This window comes from Eleutherodactylus coqui, chromosome 12 (genome assembly GCF_035609145.1).
Source record: "Eleutherodactylus coqui strain aEleCoq1 chromosome 12, aEleCoq1.hap1, whole genome shotgun sequence".
Lineage (NCBI taxonomy): Eukaryota > Metazoa > Chordata > Amphibia > Anura > Eleutherodactylidae > Eleutherodactylus > Eleutherodactylus coqui.
The window spans coordinates 114068167-114088661 of NC_089848.1; the positions used below are offsets into that span (position 1 = coordinate 114068167).

General features: G+C 50.0%; 2 protein-coding genes across 6 annotated transcripts in view; one reads left to right on the top strand and one right to left on the bottom strand.

Moving 5' to 3' along the window:
* Positions 1–6589, bottom strand: part of LOC136587027 (tubulin delta chain-like) — an 18860-nt gene extending 12271 nt beyond the window's left edge. Inside the window, exons 1-5 of the mRNA XM_066585437.1 lie at positions 6480–6589; positions 5616–5713; positions 5318–5413; positions 3692–3753; positions 2888–3025 (exon numbers count right to left, since the gene is read on the bottom strand). Coding sequence (XP_066441534.1) covers positions 2888–3025; positions 3692–3753; positions 5318–5413; positions 5616–5710 — 391 coding nt within the window. The 5' untranslated portion in view covers positions 5711–5713; positions 6480–6589. The remainder of the gene's footprint in view (positions 1–2887; positions 3026–3691; positions 3754–5317; positions 5414–5615; positions 5714–6479) is intronic.
* A 37-nt stretch (positions 6590–6626) lies between these two features.
* Positions 6627–20495, top strand: part of SETD2 (SET domain containing 2, histone lysine methyltransferase) — a 61262-nt gene continuing 47393 nt past the window's right edge. For 2 of the 5 annotated variants that reach the window (XM_066585433.1, XM_066585435.1), the window contains exons 1-2: positions 6661–7303; positions 18700–18753. In XM_066585433.1, the coding sequence (XP_066441530.1) occupies positions 7269–7303; positions 18700–18753 (89 nt within the window). In that variant the 5' untranslated portion in view covers positions 6661–7268. Of the gene's footprint in view, positions 7304–18699; positions 18754–20495 lie in introns of all 5 variants that reach the window. The other 3 variants (XR_010787416.1, XM_066585434.1, XM_066585436.1) reach the window with 3 other exon arrangements.

Below are 20495 nucleotides of genomic sequence, written 5' to 3' on the forward strand. Positions count from 1 at the left end.
TGGAGAGGAAGGAGGAGGAAGGAGGAGGAAGGAGGAGGAGGAGGAGGAGGAGGAGGAGGAGGAGGAGGAAGAGGAGGAAGGAGGAGGAGGAAGAGGAGGAAGGAGGAGGAGGAGGATCTTGAAAGTGAAGACAGCCATGTGTTGCATACTGGTACCCTGGCACACATGGCTGACTTCATGTTAGGATGCCTTTCTCGTGATCCTCGCGTTGCACGCATTCTGGCCACAACGGATTACTGGGTGTACACACTGCTCGACCCACGCTATAAGGAGAACCTGCCCACTCTCATTCCCGAAGAGGAAAGGGGTTCGAGAGTGATGCAATACCACAGGACCCTTGCGGACAAGCTGATGGTAAAATTCCCAGCCGACAGCACTAGTGGCAGAAGGCGCAGTACCGAGGGCAAGGTAGCAGGGGAGGTGCGGAGATCGAGCAGCATGTACATCCCAGGCAGTGCAACAGTCTTTAAGGGCCTGGCCAGCTTTATGGCTCCCCACCAAGACTGTGTCACCGCTCCCCAGTCAAGGCTGAGTCGGCGGGAGCACTGTAAAAGGATGGTGAGGGAGTACGTAGCGGATCGCACGACCATCCTCGGTGACGCCTCTGCCATCTACAACTACTGGGTGTCGAAGCTGGACACGTGGCCTGAACTCGCGCTGTATGCCCTGGAGGTGCTTGCTTGTCCTGCGGCTAGCGTCTTGTCGGAGAGGGTGTTTAGTGCGGCTGGGGGAATCATCACAGATAAGCGTACCCGCCTGTCAACCGACAGTGCCGACAGGCTAACACTCATCAAGATGAACAAAGCCTGGATTTCCCCAGACTTCTGTTCTCCACCAGCGGACAGCAGCGATACGTAAGCAATACGTAGGCTGCACCCGCGGATGGAAGCAACGTTCTCTCTCACCATCCAAAACGGGGACATTTCTGCTTCATCAATCTGTGTCTAATATTCCTCCTCCTCCTCCTGCTCCTCCTCCTGAAACCTCACGTAATCACGCTGAACGGGCAATTTTTCTTAGGGCCACAAGGCTCACTCAAATAATTTTTCAGAACAATTTTTATAAGTTTCAATGCGCTTAAAAGCATTGGAACTTTAACTTGAACCAATTTTTCGTTACACTGGGCTGCCTCCAGGCCTAGTTACCACTTAAGCCACATTAACCAAAGCGATTAATGGGTTTCACCTGCCCTCTTGGCTGGCCATGGCCAATTTTTGGGATGTACATTAGTACAGTTGATACAGCAATTTTTGTGGGCCCTCGCCTACAGTGTAATCAAATTAATTTTTAGCACACCTGCATTCCAGCTGACGTTACCTCAGCTGTGTTGGCAATGCAATAGGATATTTCTATGTACCGCCGGTGGGTTCCAGGGAGCCACCCATGCTGTAGGTGCACACGGAGCCTCGTGTGGTGCAGAGTGTAAGCTCTCGCCTACGACCTGGAGGTTGCAAGTTCGATTCCCACATGAATCAGGTAGCCGGCTCAAGGTTGACTCAGCCTTCCATCCTTCCGAGGTCGGTAAAATGAGAACCCAGCTTGGTGGGGGGTAATAAGTAATAATTACCTGAAAGCGCTGCGGAATAAGTTGGCGCTATACAAATACCATGATTTGATTTTTTAATACATGTGTCCACTTCTAAAGAGCCCCAGTCTGACTGGGGCATGCAGTGTGGGCCGAAGCCCACCTGTATTACGCACGACATTACTACCTCAGCTGTGTTGGGCAATGCAATGGGATATTTCTGTGTAGCGCCGGTGGCTTCCTGGCACCCACCCAGGCTGTAGGTGCACACGGAGTTTTTACTACATCTGTACACTTGAAAAGAACCCCAGTCAGACTGGGGCATGCAGTGTGGGCCGAAGCCCACCTGCATTAAACATGACATTACTACCTCAGCTGTGTTGGGCAAATGGGATATTTTTGTGTACCGCCGGTGGGTTCCAGGGAGCCACCCATGCTGTCGGTCGACAGGGACTTCACAATAGGGAGTTGTACCTGCCTGTGTCTATGAATTAAAAAGCCCGGTCTAACTGGGGCATGCAGACACCTTGACAGAATGAATAGTGTGTGGCACATAGGTTCCCCATTGCTATGCCCACGTGTGCAGCTCCTGATGGCGGTGGCACAGGATTCTATTTCTCATTGCTTCTGTACAGCATTGTGGGCTATCGCCCCGCCCCTTTTAAAGAGGGTCGCTGCCTAGCCGTGCCAACCCTGTGCAGTGTGTGCCTGCGGTCCCTCGTCATGGCAGACGCACTTCTAAATAGACATGAGGGTGGTGTGGCATGAGGGCAGCTGAAGGCTGCGCAGGGACACTTTGGTGTGCGCTGTGGGGGGGAGGGGGGGCGGTTGGGCAGCATGTAACCCAGGAGAAGTGGCAGTGGAGTGTCATGCAGGCGGTGATTGTGCTTTGTTGGAGGTAGTGTGGTGCTTAGCAAAGGTATGCATTGCTAATGAGGGCTTTTCAGAAGTAAAAATTGTTGGGAGGGGGGGGGGGCCCACTCTTGCCGGTATTCTGCCTTAATAGTGGGACCTGTGAACTTGAGATGCAGCCCAACATGTAGCCCCTCGCCTGCCCTATCCGTTGCTGTGTCGTTCCCATCACTTTCTTGAATTGCCCAGATTTTCACACATGAAAACCTTAGCGAGCATCGGCGAAATACAAAAATGTTCTGGTCGCCCATTGACTTCAATGGGGTTCGTTATTCGAAACGAACCCTCGAACATCGCGGGAAGTTCGTTTCGAATAACGAACACCCGAACATTTTGGTGTTCGCTCATCTCTAATGGGCACCCATTACTGATCAGTGATCACTAGAACGCTGGTCAAGAAGGTAACCTGTCATCCTTGCCGAATTCTAATTTTTACAATATGGAACATACCAGAGCCGGTGCCTCCACACAGGCTGTGCAGGATCACCGTGCCACTGTAACAGTCTCGCCGTTCCACTTCCTTCCGGAAAGCATCCATGGTTTTGTCCAGCAGGCTCTTCTCTCCGTTGGTCGAAATACCTTGGTATCCTGTTAACAAAATGGAGAGTGACTAATGTTCCTTCCTTGAAAGCGGCCAAATAATATATTACTGGCACCAGGTGAAGAAGCTATATACACATATATACTGGGGTTCCCAAACCGGCCCTCTATCTAGCATCGATCCCTCTAGAAAGGTCCTTATCTGTATATTGTTGGACTCCATGATGTGTATTTTGACAAACGTTACGATCGGATACACGGCCATATTGGCTGCCTCACTTACGTATGTAGCTGACAAACTGGCAAAAGCATCAGCGCCGTCAAGGGGCACATGCAGAATATTTACTTACAGTAATAATCTGTATATTAATGGAGATGAGCGAGTATACTCGCTAAAGGCAATTGCTCGAGCGAGCATTACCTTTAGCGAGTACCTGCCCGCTCGAGACGAAAGGTTTGGGTGTCGGCGCGGGCAGGGAGCTGCGGGGGAGAGCGGGGAGGAACGGAGGGGAGATCTCCCCCCCCCCCCCCCCGCTCCCTCCTGCTGACTGCCGCTACTCACCGCTCCCCCGCGCCGGCACCCGAACCTTCCGTCTCGAGCGAGGAGATACCCACTAAAGGCAATGCTCGCTCGACTCTAGATATTAACCATCTCATACAGCAAAGGTGATAATGAGTGCATTTCGGTACGCAGCTCCCCTGTAGTCCTCTTACCATATGCCCAGTTCTTTCCTCTTCCTCTCTGTCCCACAATGATATTGGTGTCCCTGAAGTTTCTGAATGTAAAAACATGGATCAGTCGTGGGGCGGAGGATGACGAGAGGAGCTCAATTTAAGAGAAACAGGTAAATAACCCTACTGCAGTCTAGGGAGGGGTTCTAGGTGTAACCCTGGTCCTGCGGCAGGATGGAAGCAATATCTGATCAGAAATTATCCCGCTGATCGTTAGGGAATTTTATCATTAAACAAAGTTGTGCACTAGAGATGAGCGAACACGTTCGGCCCCGCCCCTTTTTCGCCCGAACACCGAACTTTGCGAACACTTCAGTGTTCGGGCGAAAAAGTTCGGGGGCCGCCGTGGCAGCGCGGGGGGGGTGCGGCGGGGAGTGGGGGGGAGAGGGAGAGAGAGAGAGGGCTCCCCCCTGTTCCCCGCTACTGCCGCCCGCGCCGCCGCGCATCTCCCCGCCCCCCGGCGGCACCCGGACCTTTACGCGCGAACACTGCAGTGTTCGGCAAAGCCGGTGTCCGGGTGCGGATGTGTCCGTAACGGACACGTTCGCTCATCTTTATTGTGCACTTTAAGCATCCCCTACTCATACAGTCTATTAACCCTTTGCAATCCAATTTTGGATTCAGGATTTCCTAGGGGGCTTTCTCTTTCTGCCATTATACAATGGCGCCATCTGCTGGCTAGAGCCAGTACTGAGGGATGTGACATGCTGGAGAGGCCCCCCACAACACAGCAGCCAGTAATCAACAGTAAGAATACCCTGCCGGATGTCTTCCGACATTGGAGCTGTACAGCCTTCAATCAGAATGTCTTTAGACGTCAGACAGTGGATTGGAAAGGGTTAAAGCCGATAGAGGGGATATAGGAGCATTCCTTATTTTGGATTCCCCTCTAATAGCACCACATCCAATTAAAGCGACCCTCCAGTTTCCGGACAAAATTCTGTCCTAGGACCGCAGAGGGTCGAGAATACATTACCGCAGTTGTTCTTCTTTGCTGCCCCTCTAATCCGCCAGTTTCAGGCCCCATTTTCAGCTGTTCAAGATGGCTGCAGCAATTTTCTAACTATCTAGTGCATACTGTTCTCTGATTGGCCAGTGCTGATCACATAAGCAACTCTGGCCAATCAGAGAGCAGCTATAGTGCATTAGTAGTCCTAAAGAGTTGATCAGCAGAGGTCCTCCACTCAGGACCTCGGCTGATTAGCTCATCGGGCACCCGTTGTCAGCACAGCAACACACAGGGTTAGAGTGGAAGGAGTTAGCTCCGATCTCAGTGTAGTGGTCAGTGCTTGTAACTGCAGGCACGGCTCATTAAAATCAAGTGCAGCTGCAGCTACTGTAACAAGTGCGGCCACTACACAGAGGACAGAGCAACAGCTTCTGCTACAACCCCTGTGAATTGCAACGCTGCCAGCTGATCAGCCGAGGTCTCACATGGAGGACCAACTAATTATGACCTAATCGGAGGATAAGCCACCAGTAGTATTTTCCTAGAAAACTCCTTTGATTATTCTGCATAGATTTTTATGTTTTGTATAAAATGCGCCATTCGCGTGATTTGCCGAATTAGCGAATTATGGCGGATTTTCAATGCGGATGCAAGCGTACCCTTTCTTCGCCTGTTGGCATAGTTTCCGGATCACCTTGGGTTCTGTATCTACGCAGATTGCGTTACTGAGACCATCACGAGAGAAATATGGATACCTGCAAGAAGGAACGTCGCGTAAATCACTCTATCCTCCATACTGGATATTCTACACATATTCACTCGGAGCGCCTCCTACCTCAGCCGAACACTGGGGTACGGGGGCACTTACACCTTTAACCCTTTAAGGGAGACTTCTCAGAAGAAAACTAGTAATTAGTGGACACCACATAGAATATGACAGTCATCGGCAGGTCTTACCGGTCATCTTCGGCGACAATGTTGCTGACGATTCGCCACCATTCTTGTCCAATCTGGTTGCCGCATTGTCCAACCTGAAGCCAGATCTGTGACATTGTCTGCAGGGAGAAAAGGAATAACAAAATGGCTGAATGATCAGAGATAGTGGGGTGAATTTGGTGCGGACTTCACCCATTCAATGGAAGGTATGAAGTCGGCTACGGAGCAGCGCCAAAACTATATGAATAGCAGTCCTGGAATATAGGAAAGTGGGCCTCCAAAATTAGCCCAGCACCGCAGTTTTATGGAAGCGGTCCAAAAGAAAATCTGTGTTGCCCATAGCAACCAATCACAGCTTTCATTTTACCTCAGCAGTATAACAAATGAAAGCTGAGCTGTGATTGGTCGCTATGGGCAACAAACATTACAGGTGAAGTTGCCTTTTATATATAAGATATACCTATATAACACACAATACATATATTCCTGCATCAACTGCCCATAGCGACCAAATCATATTTCAATCAATTATCTAATTGGCTGCTGTGAGCAGCTGAATAAAGTTTTCAGAAAGGCCAAAAAAAATTATCCATAGCAACCAATCACATCACTCCTTTCATTATCTCACCCAGGCTGGTATAATGTAAGCTGGAATCTGATTGGATACTTCGTTTGTGTTACGATTTCTTCTATGTTAAGATATAAATAAAGTTAATAGAATTTTTCGCAGCCAATCATAACGCTTCTTACAATTCCTAACTGAGCCCAGAAATCTACAAGCTGGAGTCTGATTGGTTGCTATGGGTAACAGTTCCCGCTCCTGACAACCGCGGTGTTTACAGAGGCCCGGAGCTCCTTGTCTTCGCCCTGGCTACTGTGGCTCACCTGTGCGGCGGCGGCGGGCCGTGTGCAGCCCTCATCTCCGGGCTGTAATCTCCTCCTCCGGCCGTCCCCCTCCCCGGGTTACAGTTGTGACTGGAGGAAGTGGATGAGTTTGCGCCATTTCCGCTCCGTGTTCTGGGGAGGAGGAGCCGAACAGCCGGAGGCCGCAGTGCTGCGATCCTGCCGGGAACCTCGCTCCTTCCTCCGGCCTTAGACCTCTGAGCCCTGCCTCTCCGTGCCTGCGGCGCCGACCCCTCCTGTACCGGCCGCGGCCTGCAGTAGGCGTGCAGCGGAGGCGACGTGCTCGGTAGGCGGCCCTTCTTGCAGGCGAGAGCCGGGGACGCAGCAGAGGCCGGAGGGAGAAGAGGCTCAGGAGAAAGACGTGTGCGGCGCATGGACTGAGATCAGCGGCATCATGGCCTGAAAACCCGGGAGGAAGTGTGTGCACCCCCATATCAACTGATGGAAGGAGGGGAGCCCGCTGGACTGGCCCCCTGCCTGTAGAGAGAAGGCCCTGCACCCCAATCTCTGGAGATCTGCCTTGTCTGCACCCCAAAAATCATTGGATCCCTTGCTGAACCCTGATATCTGGAGTTCTCCCTTCTTGCACCTCATTTCTAGGAGGTGTCCTGTGTGCACCCCAATATTTTGCATTGATCCCACAGTTTGGAGCCTCCATCTACTGAACCCCCTTTTTATTGGGGTGCGTGGTGATTGCACCCCTCTGCTTCCATCTGTCTGACGTCGCCCCCCTCCTCTCTCCAGGCTGGATGACTTGCTCCACTGCTGACAATGGGGGATTTCTATGATCCAGAACACCCTACTGAGTAAGTATATCCTATCGGGGTCACACATCTGCACCCCAACGTGTCCAGCAGCCGGCCTCTTTCATATCGCCCCCTGATCTGCTTTTGGAGGATTGTTGGGTGATATAGAAAACGGCATGCTTATAAGTATGGGGGAGGGGTGTAAATATGGGGGTGCCGTTATGCTGAGCTGCTGCAGCCTCTGTGTGCGTGAAGGGGTTAACTCTTCCTGCAGAGCCTACTGCTCTACAGCTGTCGGTGGGGACTACATGTTCCAGCATGTTCTGATGGCTTTCTGGAACTTGCAGTTCCCCCACAGCATCGGGGTCTGTGATTATGTGAAGGGGGGTGCGATCACTTGTAACACTTTGTATCATATCGGGGGGCCGGGGGTATATGTAATGTAACACTGGGGGCACAGAGCAGATTTACCTTCTCTCTGGCGCCCCCTCTTGTTACGTAGTGACGTCACCGTCGTCCGTAGTTAGAACCTAACATGGTGATGTCTCCCAGGGGTCTGTAATTACTGGTTGGCCACGTTGGGGCTTATTTACTAATTCCATACGTAATATTGCGTTTTTAGGGGGACTACCCACTAGCGTTTTTTTTTCTGCTGCGAATTCGCTGCGTTTTTTATTTTTCAATCTTTCTAATGTTAAAAATGCAAAACGCGCCGCGTTTTTAATATTCGAAAGTCCAATTGACACTAGTGGGTAGTCGCGCTTACTGTGTTTTTCTCGCCTTTCGTTTCAGTGGGCGATTCATGCGTGAAATGTGGAATAAAACATCCAAAATGGGACATGCTACGTTTGATTTTGCGCACGTAAAAAAGCTAGTTTATGACGCCACGTTGAAATACATGGAGATTTAATGCTGTGTATTCCCCGCACGTGAAATATGCGCCAAAAACGCCCGTCTGAGAGTGGCCTTAGACGACGGAAACTTGCACTGTCGCATTTTAAGAATGTCTAGTCTCTGTTTAGACCACATATTAGTTGGCTTAGTTTATGCCAACATTTTGGCGCAATTTAGGTCAATCCATGTTTACGGACAAGTCAGAAAAACTGCCTGAAAGTGTCTGAAAACACGTGATAAATGTGGCGCCAGCATGTAAGACGGCTTCGTGGTGTAACTTGTGCCAGAAAACGATCATATGGAAGTCGGCCGGACCTTATAATCAACAGCTAGTGCAGCGATCGCCTTCACAGACCCCAGAGGGGACCATGACTGACGTCCCCAAACCGAACTGCAACTCCCCGGATGCTGGCAGGGTATCCCAGGAGCTGATGTTTTGCAGCAGCGCAAAAAGCCACATGTTGGGGGACTCTGATGTAGACCGCGTCTGGCCCTTTAATACTAGACCCCAGATCTCCATGCCAGAAAGAGGCGTGCGGAGGGTCTACTGGTGAGGGGTCCGAGCTCTCTGACCGCTGATGGAAACTTCTCACGTCTCTTATGTTTAGTTGCTTGTCACTAGATCCATGTGTGGCTTGTACTGCTGAGATTATGTACACAGCACTCAATTTGAAGAAGTGGAGTTGCAGTGTAAAGCATGGTGGAAAGAGTTGCCATCTGAACTTGCCAGTGCAGTAATGATTGCGTCACTGACCAGAACTGCTCTTTAGCGTCCTTTTACACGGGATGATTGTTGGGTGCCCGGACATCCCAGCAATTATCACCCCCGTGCTTTCACAACGATCGCTAGTGAATGGAGGCGGAGTGGCGTGAGATCCCTCCCACCCGCCTCCACAGTAAACGGACAGGCGTAGATGAGCGATTGCTTGTTTACATGGGACGATCGTTGTTTGATATATATTTTTAAATCTAGGGCAAACCGAATGGCCAGCGATAAACAAACTATTGGAGAACAGCCGGCCGTGTCCTGATCACAGGGGGTCCTGCGGACCACCCCCAGAGCTGGAACCATGTGAACCGATCCTACTCTATGATCTTCTATGGCGGGCGCTCCGTTCGTCATATTGGATCAGGAGCTTGTTACTGCTGGTCACATGATCGACAGCAGATCTCAGGGGTCACCGGTGCATGCAGCCCCTCTTTGGAGTAGCGGTTGTAAGAGTTGTACAGACAGGGCGGTCTGAAGCCGGGGATTAGTATTGGGGCTCAGGGAAAGCTATGTGAGCGACAGGTGGGATTATGGAAGATGAGTCTAGCGGTCTTCTATGGGTGATGACGGCGGTGGCTGCTAGCGCTCACCTACTCCCAACAAGTTTAGGGCTGATGCAGCCCAGCAATTAACGCTTTAACACGAGGGTTAACGGCGCTCGTGTAATGGCAGCCCCAGGCCTCTCGCATGGCCGTTTTTACCGCGTCTTCTAAAGCCAGCGAGTCACAAACTTTACATCACTTTTAATGGTGCCTCGCACAAAAGGCGTGTGAAATGTGCGTGCAATAAAGAACACAACATGCAATATCTTGGCATGTATCACGCACACATTCACGCCAAGTTATTGTACGGGGATTTGTCGGCACGCAGCAGAACGTAATGTATTACTGGAGATACGCTCAGTAAGCCTTAGGGGGTCTTCATGGCAGGAAAGTCACTTTTGGAAATGCAGAGTGACCGATGCTCTGCTGTTATTGGGGGAGAGGAATGTAGATTCCATAGTAACCCATTCCAGTCACATCCTGCAGAGCAGGGCCGCCCATTCGGACCACCCTCATATTCCCTAATGGGGTTGTGGTGGGATAGCTTCTTTAGGCCCAGGCAGACCCCAGTAGTCAGTGCTTCTAGAGCTGTGTTACTTTCAGTCTTGGGGCACCCCTGCAAAAAAAAGTATCGGGGTACCTCTACCAAAAAGGGGGCTTGGCTACACGCGATGTATGATTTTTCTGTTATACCAGTCGGCCCAGTAGTAACAGCACCCCCCTTTTTAGTGCCGTCATCAGGAATAATACCCCCAACAGCAGCAGTGCTCCCCCAGGCCGCCTTATTCTGTATGAGTAAAGAAAACCCAATCTACTCGGCTCCAGTAGTCCTTCCTGACCTCCAGGTTGTGCGGTCACATGTCCAATTGGCAACAGTGATCACGTACCGCATGACCTCGCAACTGGAAGTCGGGCACGACCAGACGGGGTAGAGTGAAGGTGAGTACAGTTTGTTGGGCTGCTTCCACTTAAGCCTCTCCCGGGCCACCTCCTAAATTGGAGACTTAGGGGAAGCCTGTAACCGCAGCGGTGGGCGGCCCGGTTGGGAATTGCTGTTCTAGAGAGTTGGCCGTCCAGGGTTTTCAGTTGACCTCTAAGGAACTTCTAATTGTTTATCTCCAATGTCCTCCGTTTTGGTGACCCGGGAGGGACCTCTGTGGTGCCTCGGTAGAAGGATGCGTGGTTACTGAGGTGTGACTGTGTACAGAGGGGTCTGTGGACCCCCCTATATATGCAGGTTGGGCATTGTATCATGAAACGTTCTACTACCTAATAGACTTTGTCCTCATTTCTCCTTATTTTAAGACCTCTGCTTGCTCTTCTGAATGAGAACATTCTTGTGAAGACTGAAGCAGGTGGCCTGCCCCGACCTGCGGCCATGGTCATAACATCCATGTCTATTGAGCGGGAATCCGCACTGAAGTTTATAGAGGAGGGACGTGGAATTGGTATTCCCAGTAAATAATCAGTGGTGGACAATATGTAGATCCACAGCAGACCTCCCCGCCTTTAAACCCCGGACCTCTACTGCACTTGGCCACTGAAGTCCACGGTGGATTTCTCGAAGTTGATTTCTTTGTGTGAACCTGATGTGTTATACCACCCCTTGGTATGATATGAGGGGACTTCGGCCTAAAGGTACCTTTACATGGGGCACATCGGTCAGTCACTCAGAAGTCCCTGAAGCGTAGGGATGACAGGTTTCCGTTTGCTTTGCACGGAGCGATTGTTGTTCGTGAGTCGTTTCTGCATGGAGACCACCCGGGGTCTCCATGCACAAGACCCTCAGATAAGAATGACTGTGACTTTACACCAGACGACGTTGGATCAGCAGATTTTTTTTTTCTTTTTTCTGGTGAGCTGAAGCTAAGCGACTAGTGACTTATCACCCTGATGGCGGCCATGTTTACACTGAACCACTATCGCTTAAATTCACTCTTTTAAGAGAATATTCGGCCAATAGTTGTCCCGTGTACGCAGGCCGATCTGTCAGACAGCAGATACCCGACCGCTCGTCCCAGCGATAATCGTCGCTGTGCTCGTACACAGGGTGGAGCGTTGGTTTTACAGGAGGCGATCAGTTGCGCAGATTCTGGAACGCACTTGTCATTATCTCTGCACTTTTTGAAGTGAAGCCCCGGAGTGGAAACGGGGGGGGGGGGGGGGGGGGAAGAATACCCCTTCCCCGTTGGAGATTGTTCTGAACAGGCTATAGAAATCGTCATGCGCCATTTCAGCCTCAGGCTACATTCACACAGGCAAGTGCAATATTGGGCCGAGAGGCCTGGCCTGATGTCATGCTTGCCGACGTGCGTTTTTCATGCAAAAATATCTTGCTTCACGTCTGTGAAATTGCCATCCTCCGGCGCTCGTTTCACGCGCATCAAGAGGGTCGGCAACGGCTTCCCATTGATTTCACATCACACAGAATGCCCTTTAACCCTTTGTAATCCAATTTTGGATTCCAGATTTTCTAGGGGGATCTCTCTTTCTGCCATTATACAATGGTGCCATCTGCAGGCTAGAGCCGGTACTGCGGTATGGGACATGCTGGAGAGGTACCCCCACAACAGAGCGGCCAGCAATATACCGTAAGAATACCCTGCCGGACGTCTTCCGACATCGGAGCTGTACAGCCTTCAATCAGAATGTCTGAAGACGTCACAGTGGACTGGAAAGGGTTAAAGCTCCAATTGAAATCAATGGCCAATGCATTCCAAGGGCCACGAAAAAAATAGGACATGTAGCAATTTTTTTTTTACCTTGCAGCACTGCGGTGGGCAGAAAAAATATCGCTCATGTGAAGAACTCTATTCAAAGAATGGATCTCATATTCGCGCGTCTCACAACACTTGCCTGAGATTCACGCTGCTGTGCAGGTAGCCTCGGGGTACAAAGACATAACTCATAGAAAAAGCCAACTATGTATCACCTGATACTGCAGGGAAGGCTCAATCACCATATCCCCTAGTGTTCCCCAACTCCAGTCCTTAGATCACCCCGGCAGGTCATGTTTTCCTCAGTATGGCACAGGCGATGTAATTATTGTCGGTGCCTCAGACATTGCCCCACAGGCGTTCTTGCTATAGGATATCCTGAAACCATGACCTGTTGGTGGTCCCTGAGGACCGGAGTTGGGGACCCCTGAGCTAGTGGTATGCAGAAAGCCAGATTGCAGTATAAAGGAGCTAAATGTTCACTGCAGACCCATGTGCAGCCACCCAACTCAGCCCAGACTGGGGGATGACTGCAGACAACATAGTCTGCACATGTGTACTGATGCCAAGGATGCCAGCCATAGATAAGTACAGGAATACAACCCCTACTGGCAAAGCAGTGGGTTGCCCTGTATCACCGCAGTGCGCCACACTGGCATGGCATCCTGGGCTTCCCCAGCATCTATAGCAGACTGCATGCAAAAAACTCTGATAAATGCGGGTGTTCGTTTGCATTTTGGCCAAAACAAATAAGCTGACGGGCCACGGCAAGGCCACGACGCGTAAGTCAGAACCTACTCTATCTCTCATAGCTAAATAAAATCGCAGAGGTAAAAGAAAAAATGTACAAATGCATAACTCACAGAAAAAGAAGCCAAATGTGCATCACCTGCTACTGCTGGGCAGGCTCAATCACCATAGTATGCAGAAAGCTATCATACAGCAACCTGGCTTTCTGCATGCTACTAGGGTATATGGTGATTGGGCCTGCCCTGAAGTAGCAGGTGATGCACATTTGGCTTCTTTTTCTGAGTTTAGCCTTAGGACGAATGCACACGGCTGGGTCGGATTCTGCATGCAGGATCCCACAGCGGAATCTGACCTGTGACCTCTGCGTACCTGTCCGGATGGTTTTCATCTGCGCTGCGTGTGGGCCGGCAGGCACACATTTGCAGTACAGGTGTGACGATGATGCAGATTTTGCGACCTCTCTGCAATGATGATTGCAGAAGGGCCGCGGGACGGACAGCTTCCATTGACTTCAATGGAAGCCGTCCGCAAGGAATCTGGCTCAAAATAGAGCTTTTTTTTTTTTTTTTTTCCTTCTGCGAGCGGAAAATCGCAATTGATGTCCACTTGTGGACATTGCATGCTATGTCCAGTATTTGCTGCGGAACCCAGAGGCGGCCGGGCCTTAGAGTGGCTTTACACGTGCATAAACGCCTGTCAGTCTTCCCAATGACTTAGGCCTCATGCCCACGGGGAAAATCAGGCCCCCTATGGATTCTCCATGGATTCTCCATTCTCCTGCCCCGCGGTCATGAGGCATTAAAATAAGAATAAACTCACCTGCTGCGGATGGTGCGGTTCTTCCCTTCTTTGCGGCCGGATCTTCTTTCTTCGGCCCGGCGGATGTGCTCGGTACGTCGGCTGTGCTGCGCGCATGCACCAGGCATATCCGCCGGGCCGAGGAAAGAAGATCCGGCTGCGAAGAAGGGAAGATCTGTACCGTCCGGATCAGGTGATGTTAATTCAGGCACGGGTCTCCCGCGGATCCGGGCGGCTTCCATAAGCTTCAATAGAAGCCTGCCGGAGCCGTACCCGCGCGAAAATGGAGCATGTCCAAATTTTTTCCTGCACGCGGAACCCGCGCCTGCAGGGGAAAATGACATCCACAGGTATTTAAAGGGGTTGTCCCGCGGCAGCAAGTGGGTCTATACACTTCTGTATGGCCATATTAATGCACTTTGTCTGCGGGTGTCTAATGCATCCCTATGGGGCGCTGATCTAGTTGTCCCGTGTAAAGCTGATCTGGGGCCGGCTTCACCCAGGCGAGAAAGTGCCTTAGATATGTGCGTTGCGAGACTCGCAAATCTCACACGGATATGAAACCTATTCTTTTGAATGGGGTCATAAACGTGGGGCAGTGTTTTCCCGCAAGGCACTGCGATGCTGTGTGGGAAACAAATCGTGGCATGTTCTTTCTGGCAGCGTGATTTCACTTCGCAGCCCCATTGAAAGCAATGGGAGAACTCTGTGATCCCCTACCGCGGCTGTGACAGCCGTGTCAGAGGACCCCTAAAGTGATGCATGGCTGTCTTCCCATGAAAACGCTTTGCATCCAGGAGGCTTTCACATGTCGAGGAGCGTGCGATTCCCGGCCCCATATTGTGCTCGCCTGTGTGAAGGCGGCCTAAGGGTTCTTTTAGACGAGCTGACTCTTGTTTCGACTAGCGCGTGACGCTACTGCTAACTCATTCGCTCTCGTGCAGCTCGTTTAGACAGGCCAATACGTCGTTGACTCGTTCAGTCTTTCACATTCTCTGTGAGGATTGTGATATAAGGACTGTTAGGGCCCATTTACACGTAACGATGATCTCTCAGAATTTGTTCAGACGGATGAATTTGAGCGATGATCATTCAGTGTGAATGAGAAAAAATCGCTCACTTGTCACTAGTGGTTGTTTTTCAGTCAGCTTTAAAACCCTCATTGGCTTGCGGGCTTCTAGTTTCGTGTAAACTCTCCCCGCTCAGCACTTCGCATAGGAGGTGAATTGGATGGGAAGCTTGCGAGCCGGCGGCAAGGCTTTCAGTTTGAATGCTCTGCAGGAGCGCTGACGACCTTAGCAGTGATCTCAGCGCTCTTTGCTTTTATCCGGAAGACTGTTAGCCCGTGTAAAAGAGCCCCCAGACACATTATACTAAAGTTGATGAAAATAAACTTCCAGCAGAATGATCATTCAGTGAGATCTAGCAATGATTATCATTTTGCCCAACATGTTCCCATCTGGCTTCGAGGGAACGTTCACAAATAGCGGAAATGGTGCAGGGCTGAAGTCTGCTGTAGATCCGTGCCAATGGGGTGACTGATACGTTTTGGTGCCAGTGTTTCAGTGGATTTTGGTGCATGTTTTCTGCACTTGAAAATTGTCCCCATTTCCACTATTGTGAACGTCCGTCACCCGGCGTCAGGGATCATACAGCCAGTTTGACCAACCTCATGGACCAATATGTGGCTGCATCACCAGATGATCGTTCTCCATCAGTATGCGCTCATCTGGTTTGTGGGGTCACCGTTACCCAGTTGGTTGCAATAATTAGGGATCAGATAACATTGGGGCAGATTCAACCAAATATTGTACAATGCCCACGACTGAAATAAGACCCCCAGACACATTCAGCAGCTCTGACGGACAGTCATTTGTCCGACTGCTGTTCCCCCGGCTACCTGTACACCTGAAAGTTCTGCCCGGCCAATTGTCACTATGTTTAGGGAGGTAAGCCAAAGCGGGCAGCTTTTCTCTCAGGGAACACAAGGATTAGGTGTTAAGATTAAACCTCCCCAATCCTCCTCTCCCCTCAACATAGTCTGTCGGGGGGGGAAAGTTAAGTTGTGCGCATACACATCGGAGAGCCATCCAGCCCGCCATTATCTGTGAGGTCTGACGACTAAAAGGGGGCCTAAGGTAAGTACATGGGATCAGTCCAGCCTCTTAGACTGTATTTGGGCCGCACAGCTCACATGGGGTATACGGATGCACGTGCCGGATTAGTAGACCCTTCCCATACCCAACAGGTAGAGGTGACTATTTATTAAGTGCCGTTTTATTGAAGAACTTTGCAGCCCCTTGTCGCCATTCACTGCGAACAGGCAGTCGCTCAAAGATGGACTGTTTATACCGAGCGAGAAGTCGCCCTCTGTTCGCGATCTGGGTGTCATGTTCCCATGAGGCAGCGGTCGCTCAGTTAAGTTATTTTTGGGCGGTGCTTGTCCCGTGTGAAGGCTGTATATAGTCGCCACAATATCCCGGAGATCGTGGATGCTTCTCGCCTCTGATCGCATTGATTGAACCTGTAATATATAACAGCTATTGGGGAGTATGGCCGGCTCCTGGGCCGGGGGATTATGGTCTGTCTACCCTTACCAATAGTCAAGCATAGACTCTTCCGGAATCGGATAGTTAATTCACATCTTGCTGTCAAATTGAAGTCGCTTTGTTACTTTTTTCCTTTAACGCTGCATCAATAAACTCCTTAATAGATGTCTGTAGAGAACACCCCGAAGACCTGATGGCCGCCCGTCACTCTCTGGGCACCTTGGATTGGCCGGCTGTAGACATCGCTCCTATGCCGCTTTTATAAATTTTTGACATTCCTGGGCACAAGTTGCTGATGAAGAGTTTTGGTCCTTTCTTCTGCCGGTCAGCGAGGCTTTTATTAGCTCATCCCTTGGGCAACCGCTCTGCCGCCTGAGGGACAAGCTAATAAGTCCTATGTAACACCACAGATAACACACAGTGGTGTAGTAGATGTGGCCTGCAGTCCTATGTAACACCGCAGATAACACACAGGGGTGTAGTAGATGTGGCCTGCAGTCCTATGTAACACCGCAGATAACACACAGGGGTGTAGTAGATGTGGCCTGTAGTCCTATGTAGCACCACAGATAACACACAGTGGTTTAGTAGATGTGGCCTGCAGTCCTATGTAACACCACAGATAACACACAGTGGTGTAGTAGATGTGGCCTGCAGTCCCATGTAACACAGCAGATAACACACAAACACAGTGGTGTAGTAGATGTGGCCTGCAGTCCCATGTAACACAGCAGATAACACACAGTGGTGTAGTAGATGTGGCCCGCAGTCCCATGTAACACAGCAGATTACACACAGGGGTGTAGTAGATGTGGCCTGTAGTCCTATGTAACACCACAGATAACACACAGTGGTGTAGTAGATGTGGCCCGCAGTCCCATGTAACACAGCAGATTACACACAGGGGTGTAGTAGATGTGGCCTGTAGTCCTATGTAACACCACAGATAACACACAGTGGTTTAGTAGATGTGGCCTGCAGTCCCATGTAACACCACAGATAACACACAGTGGTAATAGTCCTATACTGATAGACACCAAATTACAATCTCGGCTCCCCTGTTGCACAGACATGCATGTAGGGGTGTTTAATTTGCTATTCGTTCTTACGGGATGTATGCAGCAGTCCGGACAGAGAATAGCAGCGGTGAGGTGGCGGCCATTTTACCCCATGTGACCGCTGAGCCTGCAGCATTCAGCACAGGACACGGACTTTCAGGAGGTCACAGGGACAGAGGGGACTTGCTCTCCGCTCTAGAACCACCTGTCCTGTCGCTGCGCAGGGCTTCCCAGAGGAATTAACTTTGTGGCTCATCCCCGGGGTGCATGGAGGGCTGACCAGGGGATAGGCTGAGGCCTGGGTTGTAGATGGACGCTGATGATTGGGGGTCTTCTATCTTCTGTAGACTGTGGTGGGGTAAGACTACACATGCCGCTGGAAACATGGTGGTGGCTCCCCATTATTGGGGAGTAGTCCTGTACAACTGAATGTGGGGACTACAGTAGCGAATGATGAATGCGAACGTATAAAGGGGGGGCGGTTTCAGGTCAACGGCCGTATTCTCGTGCCATGCGCTGTCAGGTACTCCAGGGTCGGCCCCATTATAGCCCATGAGGCTGCCCACGTATCGGCTGACCGATACCCCCCGTGCATATATATATATATATATATATATATATATATATATATATATATATATATATATATATATATATATATATATATATATATATATATATATATTACACGCTAGCTCGGCACGAACAACCAATCAGGTTGCTAGAATTCTGAATCAGAACCAGAACCAATCAGGTTGCTGGAATTGCTCCATAGTACTACTGAGCTTGAGTGTAATATAGATATATGCGGCCCCCGTACACCCCTCATATCTTATGTCCAATACCTGTGCAGTAAGGGGCGTCCACAACAAGGGGGCGTATCATGCGCCCAGTTCTGAGGTGATCTGTGGGCTATTCAAGGGCTGGATAGAAATCGTGAAAAGATCTGTAATTTTCTGCTCTATTTTCCTCCATGTTCAGTATCGGCTCGGAGGAACACATTTTCTTGTGTACATCCAGAGGCTGATGGAAATCTGCTCGCACAGCTGAAGTGTTGTTACAATGTATGAGCTCTACAAAGAATGGCCTCACCATATATACGGTGTCCCATCCCTTCCCGATGGCGGATGTCAAGGACAGGTGTATGGGACATACTCATTCACCATGCTTTGTTTCCACCAGAAATAAGCTGGGACGGGGGTGGGGGGTCTGGCAGCGGCTTATTCCCTTCTAGTTACTGATGCTGCACACCCGCTCGGCCATCTCTATGTGACTGGCAGCCTATATACTGTTATATTAAGGGCTTGATATATTTTTGCAGAGTTGCACTTTGTATAATTGGGGGTCGTATTCTTAATTTGCGTGTGTTTGTCTTTCAGGGCAGAAAAAGATGAGACATCACAGGAGGAATCGCAGAGGCCTCCTGACCAACAGTAAATGCACTTGCTTGTGACTATACATATATGTGACTATATCATCTGCAGAGATTCTGCCCCCCACAACGGCCCTGGGTGCAGAGGGGGGGGCACCATATTAAAGCCCCTGCTTCTGATGAGTGGCTATGGCTTCTGTCGTCCATCTGTGTGACTTTGGGGCATTACTGAACCCCACGCTGCTCAAAGTTTTACTTATTGAGCTGTTGGTTTGTGACTTTGGAGGGCATATAGCCTTCCATTGATCAGCGGCCTATAGTGACCACAGTAGCCTACAGTAAACTAAATTTTGGACATTTACTATTGCACTTATTTTACAGGCTGGATATAAACATGACACTACATAGAGAATTGTGTGACTGTGTGCGTACATTACTGATCCGGAGTTACACCCTGTAATATACTCCAGAGCTGTACTCACTGTTCTGCTGGTGGAGTCACTGTGTACATACATTACCCGACAGCCATGCCAGCGACTATTCCTCCTGTGCTTACACAGGCGCAATAGTCGTTCAAATTAGTGAAAGTGAAGCGAGCCAGGGATCATTCCGTCCCACCCGTCGGCATTCACAGTTAAAGGGGTTTTCCAGGGAGAATACTATTGATGCCCTATCCTCAGGATAGGTCATCAAGAGTTGATCAGTTGGGGTCCGTCTCTGCTCCAACTTCTGTAGTAGCACTTGTGACTGCAAGTGCGACTGTCATTGAAATCAATGCGGGCCATGCCTGCAGTTACAAGCGTCGGAGCTGAGGATGCCGCTGCTTCCGCTCCGACCCCTGGGTAATTGTCGCGCTGTCAGTGGGCACACAGCTGATAAGTTGAGGTCCCCGAGCGATGGACCCCAGCCAATCAAATATTGATGACCTATCCTGGAGATAGGTCGTCGTCAATAATTTTTCTCCCTGGAAAACCCCTTTGATAACATAGTATATAAGGCCGAATGAAGACAATGTCCATCTAGTTCAGCCTGATTCAACTTCCTTGTTGATCCAGAGGAAGGCAAAAAAACCAAGAGGCAGAAGCCAATAAGCCCTTCCGGGGAACAAATTCCTTCCCGACTCCCTAATGGCAGTCAGACTAATCCCTGGATCAACCTCTAGTAGTTCCTACCTGCCTGTAAACCCGGATTAACAACCCGATGGTCACCTAAAATTTATGTCCTGTAATATCTTCCACTCTAGAAAAACATCTAGTCTCCTCTTTAATGGGAGCCTCTCATAGATCGAGCGACTTCTTATTCCCACTGGGAACCGTGTAAAGTTACCTTTCTACTCCAGAGCTGCACTCACTATTTTATGCAGCTTCATTTGTTAAGAGTTGCCTATCCACATAGCTGCTCAATGACCTTCCAGCATGGATCACGGTCTGTGATTAGCTGCTAGATCCCCACCATGTTACATCTGCAGATCATTACACCTGCTATCTGCCTGGAATTTGTAACCGCTCCTGCGTAAGGTCCATGCAAATCCGGTATCGCATTGGCGCAGCTGCCTCGGCATAGCTGGACACTCCTTCAGGGCTGTCAGTTCAGCTCTTCTCATCCTCTGATGGACTTCTAGGCCAGATACATATTCCCAGAGCTTCCGATTTTAGCACATCTGCTGGCCACATGTTGAAGGTTGGATATCTGTACATCGCAGTCCTCGGCGTTGATTAATGTTACATCTCAGACCGTCCTTTAACATTGAAGGCAAAGATAAGGAAAACAATTTTTTTTTTTTTTTACAAAAATGCAATGATA